The sequence below is a fragment of the Chiloscyllium plagiosum genome, chromosome 22 (genome assembly GCF_004010195.1).
Source record: "Chiloscyllium plagiosum isolate BGI_BamShark_2017 chromosome 22, ASM401019v2, whole genome shotgun sequence".
Classification (NCBI taxonomy): Eukaryota; Metazoa; Chordata; class Chondrichthyes; order Orectolobiformes; family Hemiscylliidae; genus Chiloscyllium; species Chiloscyllium plagiosum.
In genome coordinates this window covers 52,342,942-52,366,996 of record NC_057731.1, presented here as the reverse complement: position 1 = coordinate 52,366,996, position 24,055 = coordinate 52,342,942, and the positions used below count along the sequence as shown (strand labels likewise).

At 40.1% G+C, this 24,055-nt stretch overlaps 1 protein-coding gene across 1 annotated transcript in view; it reads right to left on the bottom strand.

The window, feature by feature from the left end:
- LOC122561343 (alpha-centractin) overlaps positions 1–24,055 on the bottom strand; it is a 57,487-nt gene that overhangs the window by 5,741 nt on the left and 27,691 nt on the right. The window contains exons 5-9 of the mRNA XM_043713063.1: positions 19,424–19,548; positions 16,852–17,068; positions 14,631–14,723; positions 9,575–9,749; positions 1,240–1,301 (exon numbers count right to left, since the gene is read on the bottom strand). Coding sequence (XP_043568998.1) covers positions 1,240–1,301; positions 9,575–9,749; positions 14,631–14,723; positions 16,852–17,068; positions 19,424–19,548 — 672 coding nt within the window. The remainder of the gene's footprint in view (positions 1–1,239; positions 1,302–9,574; positions 9,750–14,630; positions 14,724–16,851; positions 17,069–19,423; positions 19,549–24,055) is intronic.

Below are 24,055 nucleotides of genomic sequence, written 5' to 3'. Positions count from 1 at the left end.
CCAGTGTATGGTCAAGTCCGTGAACATGTGTTTATATGTCTATACTGCTCATATTGTGGGATTGATAAACAAAGGATGCAAGGTCAAATTCCACCCAAATTCTCATCTGAAAAAAAGAGTCCTATTGGACTTGGAACATAAGCTCTGTTTCTCCCTCCACAGATGCTGTCAAATATGGTGAGTCTGTTCAACATTTTCTGCATTTGTTTCAAATTCCACCGTGGCAATTATACAAAGATTTACACAGATTTGCCAAGATTGAATCAAATCATTGGCACAACAACTTTGAGAAGCTGTAATGAATAATCCTCTTCCCAACTTCAGAAATATAAAAAGTGTACTTGTGAGTATGTACAATGAACAGGTTCCAATAAATATAAGAGATTGATGTTGGATATCGTAGACAACAATATTCAGAGACACAAGGGTCAAGAAGCTTCCTACTGCACTGTAATAATTCTGATTCTCTGCAGGAAATGATGTGTACTAAATAGAGCAGAGTTTTCAACAGACCTTCACAGGCCTGCGAACATAAAGGGAAAATATTCTATTGTTCTGGATGGGCCTATCATTCACCTCAGGCATCAGTAAAGTCTGGATGTAGGTTTGCTCACTGTGCTGGAAGGTTTGTTTTCAGACATTTTGTCACCATACGCAGTAACATCATCAGTGAGCCTCCGGATGAAGCACTGGTAGTATGGCTCGTTTTCTATTTGTGTTTAGGGTTCCTTGGTCGGTGATGCCATTTCCTGTGGTGACGTCATTCCGGTTGGAATGCCATGCTTCTAGGAATTCTCCTGCGTGTCTCTATTTGGCTTGTCCTAGGATGAATATGATGTCCCAGTCACAGTGGTGTCCTTCCTCATCTGTACATAAGGATACAGATGAGGGTCATGTCTTTTTGTGGCTAGTTGATTACCATGTATCCTGGTGGCTAGTTTTCTGCCTGTTTGTCCAATGTGTTTGTTACAGTTCTTGCATGGTATTTTGTAAATGATGTTAGTTTTGCTTGTTGTCTTGGATAGGGTCTTTCAAGTCTGAAAACGAATCTTCCAGCTCAGCGAGGAAACCTACATCCAGAACCTCAACCTGAGCTACTCTTCTCAAAACTTGCTATCAGTAAAGTCTGTTTCAAGTACTCCACAATTGATTGTAAGCGTGAGACATAAAATTAGCTGTGAACCAGTTGAGGAGGAAAGGTGATGTCAACATATGGGGTGTTGGAACACAAAACAATACCTTTATTTTTATATCTTTTGGTGCCAATTTCTTTACTTCACTCAGAAGTCTATCACCAAATCCTGTGTTTAAAAGAAATAGCAAATGAAAAGCAGTTGGCGACGAGACAGGGATAAGCAAACCATTATATCATGTGCATCAGTACTCAGTAGCTTTTCCAAACAGATGTTCACTGTGCTAAATTTAAAATCTGTTTTGGAAATTAAATGTGCTGGACTGTGAAATTTCAAGTAGATTGAGAATTGTTCAGATCGCTGCTTGATACTTCAATCCATCTCTAATCCACTAAACCTGTGGAAAAAATCAGAACATCTGAACAGTAAACTGATCACTTCATCCATCAGTAGGACAAGCAAATTTCTGCAACTGGAAACCTGCCCTATTATCTAAAATTTTCCACCAAACATTAGGAATAACTTTTAAATAACTGTGAAAGAGTCGTTTCACCTGTTTCCATTCAGATTAATGTTTGTTACAGAACAGTTTCCAGCAATCCACAAGCTTCAGTTCAGGGTGTGCTACATACTCCATGACATCAAAAGATCAGTATTGCCATATATATCCTGCTTATCTTTGGGAAGATAACTATTAAAAGAAAGAACTTGTATTTAAATTGAACCTTTCACAAACTCAGGGTGTTCAAAAGCATTTTACAGCTAATTATGTATTTTGAAGACTATTCTCTGTTGTAATGTTGGAAGCATGGCAGCCAAAAACCTCACACAAACAGCAATGCTATGATGACCAGACAGTTGACTTTATTAGTGTTGGTTAAAAGAGAAGTGTTGGCTGGGATATCAGGGAGAGCTTTTCTTTGAAATACTGCCATGGATCTTGTGCATTCACCTGTCAAAACTGTTACGGCCTTTGTTTTAACATTGTTTCTGAAAGATAGCAACTCCAACAGTGCAGCTGCACAGAAATTTAAACCTAGATCATGTGCTACTGTCTCTGGAGTTAGTCTTGAACACACAGTCTTCTGATTCAGAGGTGAGTGAGCTACTGAAGGACAGCTATTACTGGATATATTACACACAGGTTCCTCATCAGAACCTTACCCAAGAAAGTAATGTAGTATAGTTCATGGAAAACATTTTTATGTATGTTACATACTGTATCTTTTCAAGTCTAGTCAACTTAAGAACAAAACTCCAAAGAAAAACTGAAAGGAACATTTCATAATGAGGGCTTCTCTGATCGCATTGGACAGTTGCTTGATCTGCTCCTTATTCCAGTGGAACTTCAATTATTCACTAATTTCCACTTCTCCCTAACCTGATAGGGACATTCTTTATCATGGTTTTGGAACTATCTAAGTACAGTACTATACCTTCATAATCTGCCTGAGGCACCTAGGAGGGAAAAAAGAACAGATCCAGAACTCAATTTCCTTGAGAATGATGAAATGAGTTGTAATTACTGGTGCGAGTGTCTCCCTGACTCACCAAGAAAGTTAAAAGAAACTTAATAATTTTGTATCACACACTGAACGTACAATCTAACTTCCACCTTCTGATATCCCATCATGCGACAGATTTGAAGAATCTATCAAGCATTTTTCTTGTGTATAGCTTTAGGAGAAGAAACCATCTTACAGAAAAATTGACATCCTTTTCCAACACAATCCATATGATGGTGTTTCCACTAGGGGGCAATATAATGCTGTGGAACAGTTGTTTCTCGATAACAGTTTGTACAAAATAAATTGCTGCATTAATTCATGTAAAGGTTCTCATGGCACAGAGTGAAGGAATAAGATATCACAACAACAATTTTAATGGAAATGAAGGATTTGTGCAACAGAGCCACATTTGTCTCGTTTAAGACCAGCAATCGGCTCCTACAGCATTTTCTTTTGTCTGCTACTTTACTGAATGCATCCAAGTCAGATGATGTTTATCTGTTTCCTGAAAAGACAGGAATAAATACGAGAAATCAAATGTGCTCTCTCTATTATTGTGTAAAAGGGCTTGGTATACTCTGAAAAAGCTACTTCAGAATCGATCAAACATTTCTCCAGCTCTCCGAAATCCCATCCCGATAAGGATTTACTCACATTTCATATTCTTGTTATATGATCTCGATAGAACATTTAGCTTCACTTTCCCCCTTCTACCTCTAATAAAAATAAACACTGCCTTTCCTTCAAACAGTTTGACAGAACTTATTAATTTTTAATTGGGGAGGGACTCTCGGGAATTCAGACAGGGAGGAAGGAGAGGCAGAGGACAAAAAGGTCACTGGGTCCCAGCAAGATGCTTTGTCCATTAATTTTAACAAAGCAACTGATTAAAGGGGGGGGAGTTAATGATTCACATCGGACTTCCATAGAAAACAGTTTCCAACAGTTAAAGTCCATAGGTGACAAACATTCAAGAGCTCAAGTTCTTCCTACGCTGCAGCATGTTCACTTCTTACTCTGTTAGCATCTCTCCTCATAATCACACAGCAAGTTTTTATTAGCATAGTTACTGCAATGGTATCAGAAATGGGACAAACTTACAATGTGATCTCCCAAATAACATCGACTGAAAAGACAGATGGAGGGGATTATGTTTATTAATTGCTGCATGCTTATCCTTAAACAATTTCTAAAAGTTATTGTACTAAGGCTGAGCATTTTGAAATGGAAATAAGCTATGGAGACTGACTAGACAAAGATCAACGAGGAGAATTGTAGAGGGAGGAAGAGAGCTTCTTCAAGGAAGGCATCCTTGCAAGAGGATTCGCAAGTAGGTTAAAATCAACTAAGTCAAAGATCAACTCTACAACTGAGAAATGAAGTGCAGAAAGAAAGATCTCACTAGACAGACAAAATATTAAACGGTATGGATAGATAGATGAAGCTCTCCTATTCTGTAAAATACAGGCCAATGCAAAGTCACAATCCATCTTTCCTCTCCCTATTTGAGCATCTCCCTCTGGATGCTATTCTCAGTGAAATGACAAAGACAAGCTCTTAGAATGTTTTTAGGAATAACAATAAATAGCAATAGGGAATTTCTCCTCATGAACCCTCAAACACCCACTGAAAAAAATGTTTGCTTATTGTGTCACTGTCATTTCTACATTCTACATCCTACATCAGCCGTCCCTGCATTTATCTGACTGTAAGGTGCCAATTTAGACTGAATTATGAATTATATTCACTGGAAATTAAGTAGTATTTTCCCAAACCTATTAGAACTTTAACCATAAAAAAAGCGCTAGCTTTCGGAGCACTGCTCCTTCATCAGGTGATTGTCAAATAAACCTGCGCTTCCAAATAAACCCGTTGGACTATAACCTGGTGTTGTGTGATTTTTAACTTTGTATACCCCAGTCCAACACCAATGTCTCCAAATCATGACTACAATCTTTTCCCTCTATTTAGGTGAAGATCTATATTCTGAATTTAGATTCTGAAGCATGAATGTTAGCTCAATTACAATAAAAGACCATCAAAAAGTTCTTAGCACCTTCTAAACCCACGACTACATCTAGAAGGATGGGGGCAGCTGATACATGGGAACACCAGCCCCTGCAAGCTCCCCTCCAAGCCACTCACTATCCTGACTTGGAAATATATCACCATGCCTGTACTACCACTGGGTCAAAATCCTAGAACTTCCTCCTAATGGCATTGTCCAAATGGACTGCAGTGGTTGGAGAAGGCAGCTCTCCACCACCTTCTCAACTAGGGAGAGGCAATAAATGCTGGCCACTGTGACACCCATACCCCTTCAATGAATAACATTATGAATAATGAAGGTTTGGGGTAACTGGTACTTATTCCAGCTCCCTATGCTCTCCACGAGGAGGTATTTCTTTATATGTCAGAGTGGACAATGAAGGCAACCGGGCTCTCTCTGAAGGTCTGAGGGAAGTAGTTCGCAGTCAAGTCCAGGGAGGTACCCCTCAGATACAAAGTAGTCTCCAATATCCAGTGGCTTGGGCAGAGTCAGGGGTCACATATCTCTAAAGTCTGAAGAGTGGGCCATGGTCAGCCTTGTGGGACCAAGATTGCCAGGGGCCACTGCTGTGGAAGGGAAGCTGGGGAATTTAATTGGGAGGATTGGAGACAGAATAGCTGGAATTCTTATTATTATTCGTTCCTGGGAGGTGGGTGTCACTGGGTAGGCAGCATTTATTGCCCATTCCTAACTGCCCAGAGGGCAGTTAAGAGACAGCCACATTTCTGTGGGTCTGGAGTCACACATAAGTCAGATCAGGACAGTAGTTTCCTTCCGTATTAGTGAACTAGATGAGTTTCTCCAACAATCAACAATAGTTTCATGGTCACCATTAGGTTCTTAATTCCAGATTTTTATTGAATTCAAATTCCACAATTTGTCATGTCTCCTCAAAAGATTACATGGGTCCTCAAAAAACTATAGAGGCCTCTACACTAACAGTCTATTGAGAATCCTATTACTCTATTATCACCTCCAATGCAGAGAGGATTAGAACTGTGAAGGGAGGAACTCAATATGTAAGTAGGGAAGAGAACCTGTGGTGAAAGAGGTAGTGGGGCAGGGGGTGAGAGAAATCAACAGCACCATCCTAGCTTCAATGGAGAGTGCCAATGCACTATTAGAACAAGCATGTTTACTCAATATGCCTGGGGTTTACACTGTGGGGTAAAGCAGGCAGATGAAGATTAGATAGATGGGTTGGATGGGAACCTTGGAGAACTTTGAAGCATATAGAGTTGATGGTGATGACTACCAAAAATGAACTACTTACCTCTGGGAGCTCACCATTAATAAAATGCTGAGCCTGAAACTCACTGCTTGAGGAGTGACCACTGTTTCCTTCCATCCTGCTGTACATAAGGAGTGTGCAATGGAGATGGAAAATGGCTGTGAACAGACCTGGAATGGGTGGGATGAGTGTTCTGTATGTGAGGGTGAGGATTTTAATTTCATGTGATGTGAGGTCTTTCAAAGAGAAACAACATTACAGACACTCATAGTAAAGCTGAAATACACCTGCAGGTACTACAGGATATTTGAACGGTAGTGTATTTTTTTTCAATCTTCCATAGCCAATTGCATACCCTTAGAGTAAAGGGAAGGCCTTTTAGAACAGGAATAAGGAGAAACATCATCAGCCAGAGAGTGGTGAATCGATGGAATTCATTGCCAGAGAAGGCTGTGGAGGCCAGGTCATTGAACATATTTAAGACTGAGATAGATAGGTTCTTGGGGATCAAAGTTACAGGGAGAAAGGGTTGAGAAACTTGTCAGCCATGACTGAATGGCGAAACAGACTGGAGGGGCTGAATGGCCTAATTTCTGCTCCTATATCTTATGGTCTAATTTGCCCCTTATACTTAGTTTCCTTTGTTCAGATTTAAGACCCTAGTTTCAGAATGAGCTAAATCAATTTCAGAATTTCTTATTATGGTCACTCTTTCCCAAAAGTTCCTTTACAGTAAGGTTATTGATTAGCTTGTTCTCATTAGAGAGTAATAAATCTATTCTAGCCTGATCTCTAGTTGGTTTCTCAACATATTGCTCCAAAAGTCTATCCTGTACAGCCTCCAATAATTCATGCTCAACACATTAGTACGGATTAGATTATCCAGACCATATATCAATTGAAGTCACCCATTATTTCTGCCTTACTCAATTTACATGCACCTCAAATTTCTGCTTTATACTGTGTCAAAGCCGCAACTACTGCTTGATAACCTACAAACTACTCCCACCTATGAGTTAATCAATGTAAAACAAATTGATTATGACCTTCAACCCAACAAGTCCACACTGACCCTCACAACAGTAACCCACCCAGACCCACTCCCCCTACCCTTTATTTACCCCTGACCAATACACTTAACCTACACATCCCTGAACATAATGGGCAATTTAGCATGGTCAATTCACCTGACCTGGCTGGATTTGCAGCCAGGTCCCTGGCGCTGTGAGACAGCCAGTGCTAGCCACTGAGCCACCGTGCTGTGCTCAAATATAGGATAAATGCAAAGAGTTTTCTTCCTGTAACACTGTCAGCAGGATTTTCAGGTTTATATTAAGTTGTATATCTATAAACCCTGCTACAGTCAATGTCCTTGTTACACTACATTTTTGAGCAATGCAGCATGTATTTGCATCACTTCAACACCATGACTGTAATTAAATGTTGTTAATTTGTCATCTGGAGTGGAACAACTAAAAACTCAGCAGTCATGCACCAGCAGTTAATAAAGGGTATTGAGGGAATCCTTTAAAATGTAAGCTTTAAAACAATTCAGGGGTCTTGTGGTGCAGTAACAGTGTCTCTACTTATGGGCAGATGACCTTAGCTCGAGTCCCACGTTTCCTGGAGGTGTCTCAAAATGTCCAAACAGGTTGGATAGAAGTTTTTCTGGGAATTTCCAGCTGACACTTCACAAAAATGAATTTCTAAATAACTGTTTTAAAAATTAGAGTTAACATCTGCAACCACTGAGCATTCAAAACGCTTGTGGATGCATATAATTAGATATTTTGTTCCATGAGAGCTATAGAATTCTATTTCCTCTCAATTAGTGCTGAGGACAGTGGGCAGTATAACTGAGGGTTTTCATTGGCACTGCTGTTATTCATTGGATGCAAGCAAAAACATTCTGAAGAAACCAAAAATGATTACCAAAAGCTGAATAAAGTTACCAGACCTTATGTCTTTCTTTCCCCCATACTGGCTACCTCTCGACACTCAGGTTCTATGAGGTGCATCATGCAATTCTTTGGTTGTGTGTGGTCCTGACTTTCATACTGTTGTGTGTCTTACTTGCCCTTTCATCAGCAATAAACACCAACTCTATCAACACAGCACAACCAGCTGGCTCATGAGCAGCTAGGATCAGACACAAAGAAACAAGGTTACGGAGTGCTATAATTGGCACCCAGGCATATGAACAGTTGCCTGTTAACTGGGATTTTGCCCACAGTTACGTGCAGCCTAAGACTTTTTTAAAAACACAGTAATGAAATAATGCAATCACTACAAACAACTCTAAGACTTTCAAATATGCAATCAGAGTCACAGAGTCATAGAGATGTACACCATGGAAACAGACCCTTCGGTCCAACCCGTTCATGCCGACCAGATATCCCAACCCAATCTAGTCCCACCTGCCAGCACCCGGCCCATGTCCTTCCAAACCCTTCCTATTCATATACCCATCCAGATGCCTTTCAAATGTTGCAATTGTACCAGCCTCCACCACTTCCTCTGGCAGCTCATGCCCCGAGGTCTCCTTTAAATCTTTCCCCTCTCACCCTAAACCTATGCCCTCTACTTCTGGACTCCCCGACCCTAGGGAAAAGATTTTGTCTATTTATCCGATCCATGCCCCTCATGATTTTATAAACCTTTATAAGGTCACCCCTCAGCCTCTGACGCTCCAGGAATCACAGCCCCAGCCTGTTCAACCTCTCTCTATAGCTCAAATCCTCCAACCCTGACAACATTCTGGTAAATCTTATCTGAACCCTTTCAAGTTTCACAATATCCTTCCGATAGGAAAGAGACTAGAATTGCACGCAATATTCCAACAGTGGCCTAACCAATATCCTGTACAGCCGCAACATGACCTCCCAACTCCTCTACTCAATACTCTGACCAATAAAGGAAAGCATACCAAACACCTTCTTCACTATCCTACCTACCTGCGACTCCACTTTCAAGGAGCTATGAACCTGCACTGCAAGCTCTCTTTGTTCAGCAGCACTCCCGAGGACCTTACCATTAAATGTCTAACTAAGTGCATGGATTTTCGCTTTTATAGAACAAGTATTGTGTAAGTACAGTGTATTTTTATTATTTTGAATATCTTTAAAAACAATGGACTGACATGAGAAAAATTTGTTTTTAAAAACAGGAGTTTATCGGGTTGGTTGCATAATTTCAGAACAAGGAACTGGAGATCTATTGTGAACTCTGTTTTTGCGGCTATGGGTTCCTGCAATGTGCAGACTATTAGGAGCTGATAAGTTGTTTACAAGTGGAACTGATTAGTTCTCAGCTAATTGAGGAAGTTGGAACTGGAAACAGGTTACAGAGTCACACAGGCACAGAGAGCGAGAAAGGCAAAGAGGTGCATACAGCAGAAGTTGTTTGTTCACTGCAGTAAAGGAAAACTCAATTTAACCTTGAAGAAATCTGGTTACCTTTCGTGCTGTGAGCTGTGACTTTTGAACTGATAAATTTGAGACATATCCCAAGTGCATTCGTTGATTTGTAATTCTTACAAATCAGTACAAGCCTCCAGAGAAAGAGATCAATCAGTATAGATCACCCTGTACAAGACAGAGTTAACATTATTCAAGTATGACCGTCCTAACTTGCAAATACAATAAATGGATACCTTTGAATAAAGTTGATCCTCCTGACAGCACAATGTTAGAGAAAAGCGTTCGCCTCAGATCCATGTCAGATTTCTGGATTGCAAAGACTAAGACTTCATGGATTCCTTCGCACTCTTCACCAATCAAGTCAGGTCGAAAGAGCAGCTCTGGAGCACGGAATCGTGCAGGTCCAATCTGCAAAGGGTGAGAAATGTGACTGTGAATGTTATGGTTTGAAGATGCTGGTGTTGGACTGGGGTGTGCAAATTGAAAAATCACACAACACCAGGTTATAGTCCAACATGTTTATTTGGAGGCACTAGCTTTCAGAGTACTGCTCCTTCATGAAAGCTTGTACTTCCAAATAAATCTGTTGGACTATAACCTGGTGTTGTGTGATCTTTAACTTTCTGAATGTTATGGTTTTCACAGATACCAGACGGGAAAGGAATACACATCAAACCAGATTAAGTATTTGTCCAGACTTCCACTCTGGCCAGAACATTGTTATCTATGTCAGTATTTAATATATTTGAAACACAAGTATCCTCAAAAACTGATTGCACTTGCAGAAACACATCTATTGTTCAACTTGAATAAATTTTAAAGCAGACATGTGCTAACCACAGCCAGCAGGCCCTGACAATCTGGTCAAGACTCAGTTTTGTTTGTGGCTATATTTCCTAATTGTCTGTTTATCTGTCTACTTAGTGTTTTAAGAGTCAGGGAATTCAGAATACATTGTTTCTTTAATAGTTAATAAATCAATACACATAGAATCATTATCACTAGGGAGAGAATAGGGCCCCTCAAAGGTCAGCAAGGCGGCCTTTGTGTGGAGCCACAAAAAATGGGGGAGATACTAAATGAATATTTTGCATCAGTATTTACTGTGGAAAAGGATATGGAAGATATAGACTGTAAGGAAATAGATGGTGACATCTTGCAAAATGTCCAGATTACAGAGGAGGAAGTGCTGGATGTCTTGAAACGGTTAAAAGGTGGATAAATCCCCAGGTATGTCATTTCTGGGGGGGAAATGGCTGTCTCCTCAAGCCCTGGCAACCAATGTCATCATGAGGGTGTGTGCATTTAACTCATATCCTATACATAAGTATAAAGGCAGTCTAATTGGACTGCCAAGTTAACTTGATCAATTAAGGTTGATGCAGCCCCAGCTTCTGATAAATGTTATCAATTGAACAGATTGGACGGTGGATATGAGGGTATAGTGGTAGGAGTAATTCAGAGACCTGAACTACTCTTTCAAAACCTTAAGGTTTGGAGTAGGAATAGGCCACTGATCCATCAAGTCTTCTTCACTAGTCAATGGTTGATCACTTAACCATCTGCTCCACCTTCCCTCCTTATTGCCATAACTCCTGATCTCTTATTGATTAAAAATATGTCCATCTCTGGCTCGCTTGTTGTCTCTCTCTGGAGACATAGGAGTCGAGCCACACTACTTGCATTTAGTCAAATCTAGTTCATAAATCAGGACAATATGTCTAGGATGAGTAAGTAATATCAACTGTATTTGGATAAGCCCAGTACAATGCTGAACAAAACAATGGACATTCACTCGGCATCTTATCAATTTTGGTCAGAATTAAATGTCACAAGGTACGTAGTTCAAATCAGATGAAACAAATCATATCTAACTGAAGGAAACAAGGTCCAGTCACAATCAATACACCATCAATAAATGAGCTGCAATTGCGAAGCCTTGCATTTCATTAGTTACAACCTATTATCCAAAAATTAACCATTTACTCCTACTTTCCATTTTATCCCCATTTCATGCAAAATAAAATGCATCCAGTCCCAGAAGACCTAAATGCAATAACTCTTGTGTGGTGTCTCATTGAATGCATTTTAGAAGCTCCAATATATTTCATTCACTGTTTCCCCTGAACTACTTTGCTAGCTACACCATCACAAAAACTCCACGCTTTGTCGAACACAATTTGCTTTCGTTAAGTTGATTGCCTCTGTGTAGTGATTGGGACCAGGTGGATCTTACTGACTATGAAATCCTTGATTGCAGTTATTTACCTGGGTGAATCAGGGAGCCCTGGCTGACCAGTATAAACACAGGGGTAAAAAGAAATAAACACAAAAAATAAGCAGATTAAAAATATATATATATAGAAATAAATAAGGAATGCAGAGAGTCTCCTGATTTCAAGGACTAACTGCAAGCTGGCTGGCCACAGCCAGTGTACTGTGCACATGTAAATAAAGTGTGATTTGGTGATGGGATACTGGCCCGTGTGGAGTGATTTCAACCTGCATGAAGATATTATGATTTACCATATGCTCATGGTCCGTTGAGGAGCTGGGCTTGCAATATTAGTAACATTAAATTCCATCTGGTTCATTAAGGCAATGCTTATCTTTTCTGATCGACATGCCCACAGCAATGGGTTAACTCATATCCCTCTGAAATGCTCCTAACAAGCACCCAGTTCAGGGACAAATAAGGGTGGACAACAAATGCTCCCTTTGTCAGCGACTCTTGTGGTGGAAACAAAGAGCAGCAGGAAAATGATTGCAAATGGAAATGAAAGAAAACTTCATCAAAAACTTGAATTCAAACAGAAGGTGGTGGAGGCAGATGTAATAGCAACATTTAAGAGGCATCTTAACAGATACATGATAGGTAGGGAGTAGAGGGATATGGACAGTATGGAGGCAAATGCTTTTTAGGTCAGAAAGGCATTATCTGTTGGCATAGCCTTGGTGGATCAAAGGACCTGTTCCTGTGCTGTATTATATGTTGTTAAATAATAAACAAACACAAGTGAAAGCTCTTTCTATTTTCTGACAGGTGGAGAAATGGAAGAAGTCGAAATCAAAAACATCAAGTTTGTTTCCTCGCCGTATGCAATCGATTTATCAAAGACCAGCGGTTACTTCATCCCAAAAGTTCCATTCACTGTGTTGGTATGTACAGCCACAGTGGCTCTGTACATAGTGTCTGATATAGTACAGACCCACATGGGTATATCCAAAACAAGGACAGAAATTACTGGGAAAACTCAGCAAAATCTGGCAGCATGTGGAGAGAAGGCAAAGTTAATGTCTTGGGTCTAGTGACCCATCTGCAGAGCTGCTAGCAACTAGGACAAGGTGGTATATATGCTGAAGGCAACGTGGGGTGGGTGGGGGAAGGAGTGAGGGGACGCAGCCCAGAGAGAGAGAGAGAGAGAGAGAGAGAGAGAGAGAGAGAGAACAACAGTTAGGAAAAGAGATGGATGCTAGTACCTGTGGGAAACAAGAAAATACCAAGGAAAGGAGATGGCTTAGTGGTATAATCACTGGACTGTTATTCTAGAGACCCAGGTAATGTTGGAGGGATGTGATTTTGAATCCCACAGATGGTAGAATTTGAATGCAATAAAAATCTGGAATTGGGAGTCTGATAATGAACAATCGTTGGGGAGCAGAGGAGGGGGACAAACCTTTCTGTTTCAATAATGCCTTTTACAAAGGGAAATCCTACGGAAACCCTACCTGGTCTCGCCTGCTTGTAACTCCAGACCCACAGCAATGTGGCTAACTGGGTGGATAACAAATGCTATCCTAGCCAGTAGTGCCCAGATTCCATGAATTTAGAGAAAACAAGCTGGTAACACGTTTTAAAATACTTGTGGTCCCTACTATCAGTAATTCACTCTCACCAGCCTGTTATAATCCATCCCTTTGTCTGCTCAACAGCTGTTGTCTCTCTGGGTTCCATCTCCACCCAATTCCCCCACCCTCCTTCCTCTGTTATTTCCGCACCCAGCCTTCTTCAATCTGACTGAAGGTGTGACGCTTGCCAGTTAAGTGGCTGAGGGCTCCCTCCTGTTCTGCAGTCTGGGAGAAAGCTTTGTGTGTGAGGGCGGTGGGGACAAGATTTGAACAAGGAACAAATCCCAGCTTAATTAGTGTTAAATAATGCTTATCCAGAAATGCTCTTGTGTTCAGCAATGTGCGTTCTTGTCCACTGCACATACCCCATTACCTCAGGTACCATTATGCTGACGTTTCCACCAGAAATGTCATTGTCATCAATCTGTCAGCAATTTGGTCAAAATCCCAGCTGCCCATATGGCCTTGCTTCAATCCTTCCACAGTAATAATTACAGCAGGAAATCTGGATCCATCGTGTTATCAGGGTACATTTGTACATCTGCTTTAACAAAAAGTTAAATGATGAAGTATGATACTTTACAACACCATTGTAGGGAAGGCAACACTTGCAGGTTTCATTAAAGGGATTGATGGTAGTCCAGCAATGATGGGCAAAGTACTTAGCTGGTGATCATTTAATGAGGTTGAAACCCAGTGAGATAAATCAATAAACGATATAAATGGAACACGAAATGACACGACCAGCTATCCTTAGTAGCCACACACGCAGACAACAAGCAACATGAATTCGACTGGGACAACACTACTATCATAGGGCAAGCCAGACAGAGAACAGCCAGGGAATTCCTAGAGGCATGGCATTCATCCACAAACTCCATCAACAAACACATCGACCTGGACCCAATATACCAACCACTACAGCGGACAGCTGAAACTGACAACCGGAAGCGGCAGGGACAGACCACTATAAATGCCGGAGGAAACATCAAAGAAGCGCTTCGCAGGAGGCTCCCAAGCACTGATGATGTCGCCTAGCCAGGGGACGAAACGTTTGCAACAAAAACTTCCAGTTCGGCGAACAGAACCACAACAAGAAGATGTACAAGTTTGAATAGACCTACGGTTTGATTAAAGAACAACTTCTTCCCCACTTTGGTCAGACTTTTGAACGGATCTCTCAAACGTTAATGTCGATATCTCTCTCTCCATAACTTCCCTGTGGCTGTACCACTGTACTTTGCACTCTGTTCTGCTACCTTGATGCACTTTGTATGGTATGACCTTCCCATTGGGCTAGCAAAACAACAGTTTTCACTGTATCTCAGTACGTGACAACAAATCAATAACAAAAAAAAAAGTATTTTTCTATCCTTGTCCATGTGTTCTGATTTAACTTGAACATGCAGCAGTAGTAACAAATTCAGAGTGGTCCCTTACTTCAATTGTGCTTCCATCAGGCAGGATGTACTGAGCTTTCTCGGTCTCCAGAGTTTCATCTTTTTGTGGATTAATTGACAGGTAACAGGCACGCTATGAAACACAAAGACAAATTGCCAGGTGCTTTCCCAGAAAGGCTAAATGCATATTAAAAAGTAAATAAAAATTTTAAACTTTTGTTTAAAAATAGGAGGACAGTTACAGTGAGATATTCTCTAACGTGATAATTGAATTCAAGACTGTCAAATAAACAGTCAATGGTGAACTTAAAACACTTCCTGGACTGTCACTGTCTCACTACCTTTTAACCAAGAATTCATATTTTTTTATTCAGTCAAATTCAGCATTTATTGGTGGTCTCCATGCAACAGAGTGGCTTGGTAGGCCATTTCTGACTATTAATAGTCAGCCTCAGTGCTGTGGATCTTTGAGTCATATACAATCCAGATCAAGAAAGAAACAGGAGTATTATGACAATCCAGCAGATTTATGACACTATCTTTTGATTCCAGATATATTTTATTAACTGAATTTAAATTTCACAGTTACCATGGTCAGAAGCCAGGAGTGTAGAGTACATCAGGGCCCCAAGCTCTAAGGAGCTTACTGAGCTCAGGTGAGGGGCAGGGTCTCTGTGTTCCATTCCAGGCTTTGGCCCAGAAATACCATGAAAGCCCATGATTTCTGTCCATCTTCTGTCTGTGGTGGAACATGAACTCATATCATTGGATCAATTAGTCCAGGCCTCTAGATCGCTAGTCTAGTAATATATGCAATGCTGCCATACCCCTTAAGACTGTGCAGAGTTCTACATCATAAAGGTGAAATTTCATCAGCAAACTCCACCCCAAGCAGCTGACTCTGAGTATTGAGAGGATGAGTAAAATGACCAGGGCTGCAACAGGATAGCTAAGGGTGTAGTTGACTATTGAGCAAGTATAGTGCTTTTCCATCCATTGGAGAGCAGCTAATTAATACAATTAATCCCAGGAAAGACATCCAAGCAGACGTGTTGAGAGGCTGCTGGCACTTTGCCAGTGGTACAGCAGCCCAGACTACATGGGGAGGCCTCTATCTTTAAGAGACCTTCCCAGGCCAGTGCATTTGAGGTGAGAGGTTGTACCTTCCAATTACTATTACCTGCCAGCCAGGTCCTTGCAGAAAAATAAACTGTTTCTGCAACGGTACCTCAAAATCTTAGTCTCCTGCATTCTCGGCTATCTCTGCCAGCTGCTAAAGCAGCACAATAGCCAGGCCTCTGTTTGGGTTGACAGTGTGATATGGCCAGCCTGTAGTCCTTAACTTGGCTTTGGACCCAATTAGGCTGTTTCTAGGAAGATTACTATGCAGTCCTGGTGGGTGTCCCTGTAGGATCTGGATCTGCAATCAACCCTGACAGCAAGACCTATCTACCATCTTCTAAGAAAATGCTGGACAGAACTTCTTATTTCTCACATGCCACATGATAATACATAGGCAAAAAGTGAGGACTACAGATGCTGGAAACCAGAGTCTAGATTAGAGTGGTGCTTGAAAAGCACAGCAGATCAGGCAGCATCCGAGGAACAGGAAAATCGACGTTTCGGGCAAAAGCCCTTCACCAGAAATGGAGGCAGCAACCTCCAGGGTGGAGAGATACATGGGAGGGGGTGGGGCTGGGGAGAAGTAGCAAAGAGTAGACTCACTGAGATTCTTGTGGAGAGAGAAGGAGAACTTCTTCAAGGTAGGCATCCTTGCAAGAGGATTCGCAGTAAGGTTAAAATCAGCTAGGCAAAAGTGAGGACTGCAGATGCTGGAAACCAGACTCTGGTTTCCAGCATCTACAGTCCTCACTTTTGCCTAGTTGATTTTAGCCTTACTGTGAAACCTCTTGCAAGGATGCCTACCTTGAAGAAGTTCTCCTCCTCTCTCCACAAGAATCTCAGTGAGTCTACTCTTTGCTACCTTCTCCCTAGCCCCACTCTGTCCCATTTATCTCTCCACCCTGGAGGCTCCTGCCTCCATTCCTGATGAAGAGCTTTTGCCCGAAACGTCAATTTTCCTGCTCCTCGGATGCTGCCAGACATGATAATACATACTTAATCTTTACAGTGAAAATAATCCTTGCAGTGATTAAGGTAAATTAAACAGACATTCGCATTTTAAACTACAAAATGAGAACATATTTCCTCCAAACAAATTAGCAGTAAAACTGTATGAATTTATTTATAATAGATTCTACCTCTTTGATTGTTTTCACAATCTCAAATTCTGATGATGTATGAAAATCATATCCTTCCTTTCTAAGAAACAGACGTAAATAGCGAGAGACGTCACGTCCCGCAATGTCAATCCTCATGATGGAATGTGGCATAGCAAACCCTTCGTAGATAGGTACAGCATGAGTGACTCCGTCTCCTGAATCTAACACAACACCTGTAGTCCTACCTGTGGCATACCTTCAGAAAAACAGAGAAAAGGAAACCATTGGAAAGTAAACCTTGTGTCAATATTCAAATAATCAAAAGATAATTACCAATTCATATGTGCTGTAACACATTTGCTCTTACAAATCTTGATATTAAATAAAATCTTTTTAGGTCCTTCAACAAACATAATCAGAGTAGAACGAGGATCCTTCTACTCAATTCTCTCTTGGTTCAATACTCAGAGACAATTGGAAACATGGGCTGTCATTTCATAATCAGCATGATACAGATAGAGGCCATTTAGCCCATAGAGTCCATACTGGATCTTTGCACAACAATCCAGTTAGTGTGTAGGTTTGCTCGCTGATCTGTAGGTTTGATATCCAGACGTTTCATTACCTGGCTAGGTAACATCATCAGTGGTGACCTCCAAGTGAAGCAAAGCTATTGTCTCCTGCTTTCTATTTATATGTTTGTCCTGGATGGGGTTCCTGGGTTTGTGGTGATGTCATTTCCTGTTCATTTTCTGAGGGGTTGATAGATGGTATCTAGATCTATGTGTTTGTTTATGGCGGTGTGGTTGGAGTGCCAGGCCTCTAGGAATTCTCTGGCATGTCTTTGCTTAGCCTGTCCCAGGATAGATGTGTTGTCCCACTCGAAATGGTGGGTTTTTTTTCATCCATGGGTAGGGCTATGAGGGATCTAGATCTAGATACCATCTATCAACCCCTCAGAAAACGAACAGAAATGACATCACCACAAACCCAGGAACCCCATCCAGGACAAACATATAAATAGAAAGCAGGAGACAACAGCTTCGCTTCACTCGGAGGTCGCCACTGATGATGTTACCTAGCCAGGTAATGAAACGTCTGGATATCAAACCTGCAGCTCAGCGAGCAAACCTACATCCTAAACCTCAACCTGAGCTACAAACCTTCAGAAACCTTGCAAAAACGATCCAGTTAGTCCCATTTCCTTTCTTTATCCCCACAGCCCTGCAAATTTATTGCCAGGTATCCATCCAATTTCCTTTCAAAATCATTGATCACCTTTACTTCCACCATCCACATCGCAGTTGGTTCCAGATTATAACCACTGACTGCATTAAAATGTTCTTCTTCACATTGACACTGTATTTGTTTGCCCCAGATTTTCATCCTAATGGGGAGTCTTCCTGTTTCTTGGTGGCACTCGTCTGACCAAAATGAGGAAAGACCCAGTACAGATGGATAGCAGCTTGGTTCAGTTAAGCGCACCACTGCCTGTGCAGTGCTTCAATATGTAATCTAGTTGACAATTCAGAGTGCAAGTGCAGGTACGTCATCCTCTCATAGATGACAGAAGCTCAAAGGAATGATACAATCTGGTATCTTGGAAGGACGAGATCAAATCAGGCTTCTTCCTTTACCCCTAACTTGTCATGACAATTGTGTAAGGACTGTGAGCACAGGTTGTACTTTCGTATTCTCTAATATCAGATACTCAAATACCTTTGCACTACAATATAAAAAGAAAATCAGTTGAGCTTGACAAATAGTTTATCTGAACAATACAAGTCACTCTTTGCTCAATTTTGAAGTGGTCTTCCTGGTAACCTGGAAATGTAACAGTCCATCTGTCAAGTTAAAGCTTAAATGCAGACTAACTTAAACCAAGACATATACAATGTTGTTCAGTCAAGAAAAAAACTCGCAGTATACAACCAGAAGGGACCCCAGGTCAATTTCCATCTGTGTTGAGTCAGTTGATCTCAGGTGAAGTTGCAAAAGGGATGATACCATTGGTTAGAAAAAAAAAAGAGAAAAAAACGTAATCAAAATTTGCCTCTGACAATAATTCAGCAAGCTCTGCTTGAATGGCTCTGAGGCAAAGTTTTGAATTCAAATAGTGTCACTGCCCAAATTCTTATCAAGACTCACAAATAAAAATCGCCGCTTGAATGAGTACCTGAGACTGGCCAATATTCACCCAACAGTGAGCAATGCGTTCAGGACAGTAGTGGAGAAAAAAGTGGCAAGATATAAAATACGGAGAGAAATACAATCACTGTGAGCCAAATCAGATTAGGTTTCTCTTAAAGTATTAGCAGGCATCTTAAAGACATGGGGGATCCCTGGTTGTAACTGTCAGAAGAATCAAATTAACCATCAATCATTCTTAATAACTACGGGGTACAGGCCCTCTCAGGTAAGCTAAAGCCTGTTTATTTTTTACAGGAATATTTCAGAAGCTCACATCTTATTTAAAAAAGACAGATAAAAACAATGGGAGACAGAAGTCTCTGCACAGACACTAGAAAAACTCCTTTGTCTTGGTGGTAGAACAGAACAGAAAAAGTTGCACTTTAATGATTTGTGCATTTTCTGAATATGAAATACTAACAGACTAAGTACTGCCTGCATTGAGATGAACAGAGCAGGGACATTGAAAGTCTCAAAGAAAACCTCAGCAGCACGTTCACGATTTTTCCTTGGATTCAAGGGAGCTTCTGTGAGCAGTACAGGATGCTGTGAAAGAGAGAAGATAAAGTACATGTCATTGTCCTTTAAATTAACAAATTCGCTTCTCACATACTCTACAAACATAGCATGATTCGAACTGCTAAAACAATGTTGACTGATGATTTGATTTTAAAAATTGCAAGAATTTTCAACAAGATCTGTGTAATCTAATTTTTGCTTTAAAGACAATTTTTTCTTCAATTGGAAAAAGGGCTAACTTCAAATGACTCATGGTATTCTTACCGGCGAAATATAATTCATGTGTCATAGCTTGTAGGGCAAGAGAAATCATGCTGACCATGTAGCTTTTGAAGACATTGAACAATTATACAAAGCAAACAAAGATGTGACTGAACAGGCATTTTGGTTAACAAAAACTGCCAAGCAGAAAATTATACTGCAGGTGGGAGGATACTTTTCAGTGGTTATTAATAGTACACGCTTCAGAACAGGTTTGACAGAACAGTGAATGATTACCACTACAAAATAACATTCCATTATAGCCAATTATTAAAAGTGGAAGATTAGTTAACATTCATTTTTTTTTAAAATTTATTTATTCATGGAATATGGGTGTCACTGGCCAGGCCACCATTTGTCCTTGAGAGAAAAAAAAATGTCATGTTGAATGTTTTGTGAAACCATTGTTCTACATCAATGTTCAACCAGGATTTATTCCTGTGAACAGACTAGTTGCAGGATTTCCAATCAAAAAACATTCTTTATTGAGTTTTGGCTGCTGTTATACTATCCAACATTTGTTTTTTGGATTGGAAAAAGGAATATGGTGAAGTTGGTACTACATGCTTTTCTTGATATACTACTGAGAGACTAATAAACTCCACACTAATGAGCTTAGATTTGGGTGTGTAGGGCATAACTCTAAAATATACAGATGTCAAAAAAGTTAGAAGAAGTGAGACAACTATAACAATTGACTTTATGAGGATATGGATAAGCTGGTGGAATAGCAGTTGATGTTTAATGCAGAGAAACGTGAAAAGATACATTTTGGCACGACAAACTAAGTAATGTAAATGATACAATTATATGCACACAGATTATTGAGGGTGGCATGCAAGTGAAAGAAGTATCTAATAAGAAATACAAGATTCTGCGCTTTCTATATGCAAAGGTAAGGAAGTTATGATGAACTTTCACAAATCACTACATTTAGTTCAATGAAGTGCTATGTCCAATTCTGTGCTCTACACTTTAGTAAGGATGTGAAGGTATTGGACAGGATGCAGACAAGATATAAGACAATTGCTCTGGTATGATGAATAAAAGCAAAAGTATTGCAGATGCTGGAAATCTGAAATAAAAACAGGAAGTGCTACAGAAACTCAGCAGGTTTGGCAGGGGACCTGTAGAGAGAGAAACATAGGTAATTCTTCAAACTGTTCTAATATTTCCAGGTACTGAAGGTTTGAGTTATAAAGAAAGGCTGGATTGGCTGGGTCTTTTTCACTGCAGCGTAGGAGGTTAAGGTGTGATCTGATAGAAGTTTATAAAATAATGAGAGGTATAGATAGAGTTTATGGTAGTTGTCTTTTCCATAGGATGGAAGATTTCAAGACTAGGGGCACATTTTTAAGGTGAGAGGACAGAGATTTATAAAATCTTTTACACAGAGGGTGGTTCGCCTAAGGAATGAACTTCCTGAGAAAGTGGTTGATGTGAATACAGATACAACATTTAAAAGATATTTGGATAGATGCATGAATAGGAAAGGTTTGGAGGGATATGGGCTAGGCAGAGGCAGGTGGGACTAGTTTAGTTTGGGATTATGTGCAGCATAGACTGGTTGGACCGAAGGCTCTGTTTCTGCGTTGTACGACTCTATGAAGAGGAGTCATTTTGGACTCAAAATGTTAACTCTGTTCCTCTCTCCACAGATGCTGCCAGGTCTACTGAGTTTCTCCAGCACTTTCTACCTTTATTTCAGATTTTCGGCATCCGCAGTATTTTGCTTTTATTACAGAGACCTTTCCTGTTAGTAGTAGGATCAAGAATCGGAGGACACAGGATTAAAAGGAGAACAGCAAAAATATAAAGAAACTACATAAGCATAAATTTTTAATAGTCTGTAGGTAAACTTTGGAATGGATAGTCCAATTGTGAAAGCAGATTCAAAAGGAATTGGATAATTACCTAAAGAGAATTACTGGATAATTATTTACGTAACAATGGGAATGGGTGGAGGAATGGGACTATCCAAGTTGTCCTTGCAGAGAGCCTGCACAGACAAGACAGGCCGTGACCTCTTTCTGTGCTGAAACCATCCTATGATTCTAGTTGTAATATATTTGCATGCAAAACAAATTTTGAAAGCTAAAATCGAGGCATCCTGCAGCTAAAACCTGCAGCTGTACATTAGCAGAGATGTAGTTTCTATTCTTTAAATTGCTAGCTTCTGGTTTTTGGGTGGAATATTTTGATAAGGAACCAGATGGAGGACACAGAATCTCCTGTCTTTTCCCTTCACACCAATTCTATTCAAATAATCAGCCAATGCCCTCTTGAATGCCTCAGTTGAATGTGTCTCCACAACATTTTCAGGCAGTGGATTGCATACCCTATCTACTTGCTGTGCAAAAAAGGTTTTTCTCACATCATCCATGCTTCATGTACACATCACTTTAAATCTATGCTCGCTCATTCTTTTTTTCCCAAAACGAGCAGGAACTGAGTTCTGACATTCATCAGCAGGCTCCAGATGGTTCACTTGGTTGTGCAAGTGTAAGCACTGGGAGGGAGGGTGCAGGTAAAAGGACATAAAGGTGGTTTGAGTGTGACTGAAAGAAAGTAAGCAAGGATGCAAGGAGCATTAGCAACAGATTGGGATAATAAAAAGATGAAGGGGCTGACATTCCTTTACCTAAAAAGAATCAGAAGCTAGAGAAGACACCAAACCCAACTGCTTTTTAAACTGTGTTCAGTTGAGACAAGGACTTGCCTTTGATGCATACAAAATTGAAAACCCTGCCAACAGTGATTGTTTAGGCTAATATATTAAGCATGGCCACTTGGGTTAGGTGTCAAAGTGCTCATGGCACCACTTCCTAGCAAGAAGTTAATTCCTTCAGGACAACAAAGTGAGAAAATGAGGAAATAAATATTTTGCCATGCCATGTTTAATAACACAAAAAGATAAGCCGAGAAGAAAACAAGTGTTTGTATTTATATTGTTATGACACCCAACTTATGGTAATACGGAAAATCAGGATCCTGAAGTAAAACCTGGTTTGACAGACCAGACATTTTATTGTTGTTATTTGTTTATTGTGGTGGTCAGTCACTGAACATATTCACGAGAGGCTGCTCATGTACTTTTAACAAAAGAACATCAAACTATATTACACATTAGAGGAAAAACATAAACCATTTTACACTCTAAGAACTATTTGAAATTGTTTTAGTACAAATATCAGAAACAAAAATTCAGTGCTCTTATTCTCAACAATAACCTTACACACACTAAAACCTCAGCGAAGGATTTCCTGTCTCTACTTTAAACTTCCTTGTTCACTTGGCACAGTTGTAATTGGTTTCTTACTAATTTCTACATATTTTCAGGGAATAATATAGATGGGTTTTCCATACCCTCCGCTTCCAACAGTTTTCTGGTCTGGAGTTTTCTTCTAAGCAACTGAGGAATCTTTTCCAATACCTGACTATTCCTGGGGACTAAACTAACAGCTACTTTTCCCTCTGATTGAATCTGCAAACACTGACTGACCTTGAAGACACCTTGATTCTGGGCAACAAGTTTTATTCCTCTCTTCTACCCTTCTTTCTAATGCGGAGAACTGTTCACCTCAAGATCTACTCGAAGGCTGTAAACCCTAATTGAAAATGCATGGATTAACAAACATGAGAAGCCTTGGACCATTCACAGAACTAATCTAAATTAAACTAAAACAATGTAGCCCTTCATAACATACACAATATATAAATAAATACATAAATTTAAAGCTATACATGATTCTATTCACCTAGCACCCACATTTCTGAATAAAAGCAAATCATGACCCTTCAATGTACAATGCTCCAAAGCACTTTCAAAACGAAAGAAAATTAAATAAGAATAGATTGCATGGAGTTGGACATACTGTATTTATACTTTGTGTCAGAAATACTGCAAGTTAAGATCTCAGACACTAGTTTCATTTGTATTGCTTTACGATGTTTACCGCTCGCATAGTGTGTGAACGTACTTTCCGTTTAATTTTAATGAAGTATATGCACAAATTCCTTGTTATCTGTGGGAGATTGGGGCACAGACCATAGAAAACAGTGGACAGCACTATAATAGAAATTCCCTATCTACCACTTCGGTCAGGACCTGTCAACGAGGAGGGAAAAAATGGATCTGGAACCACTCTCACAAGTACACGGATCTATGGATCGCAAATCTGGTTATAACAAGGAGCAAGGGTATAAGAATAAAAATAGTAATAGTACAATCTTGTCAAGAGTCCAAACGTTTTACACTGAAGCATTCACCTCA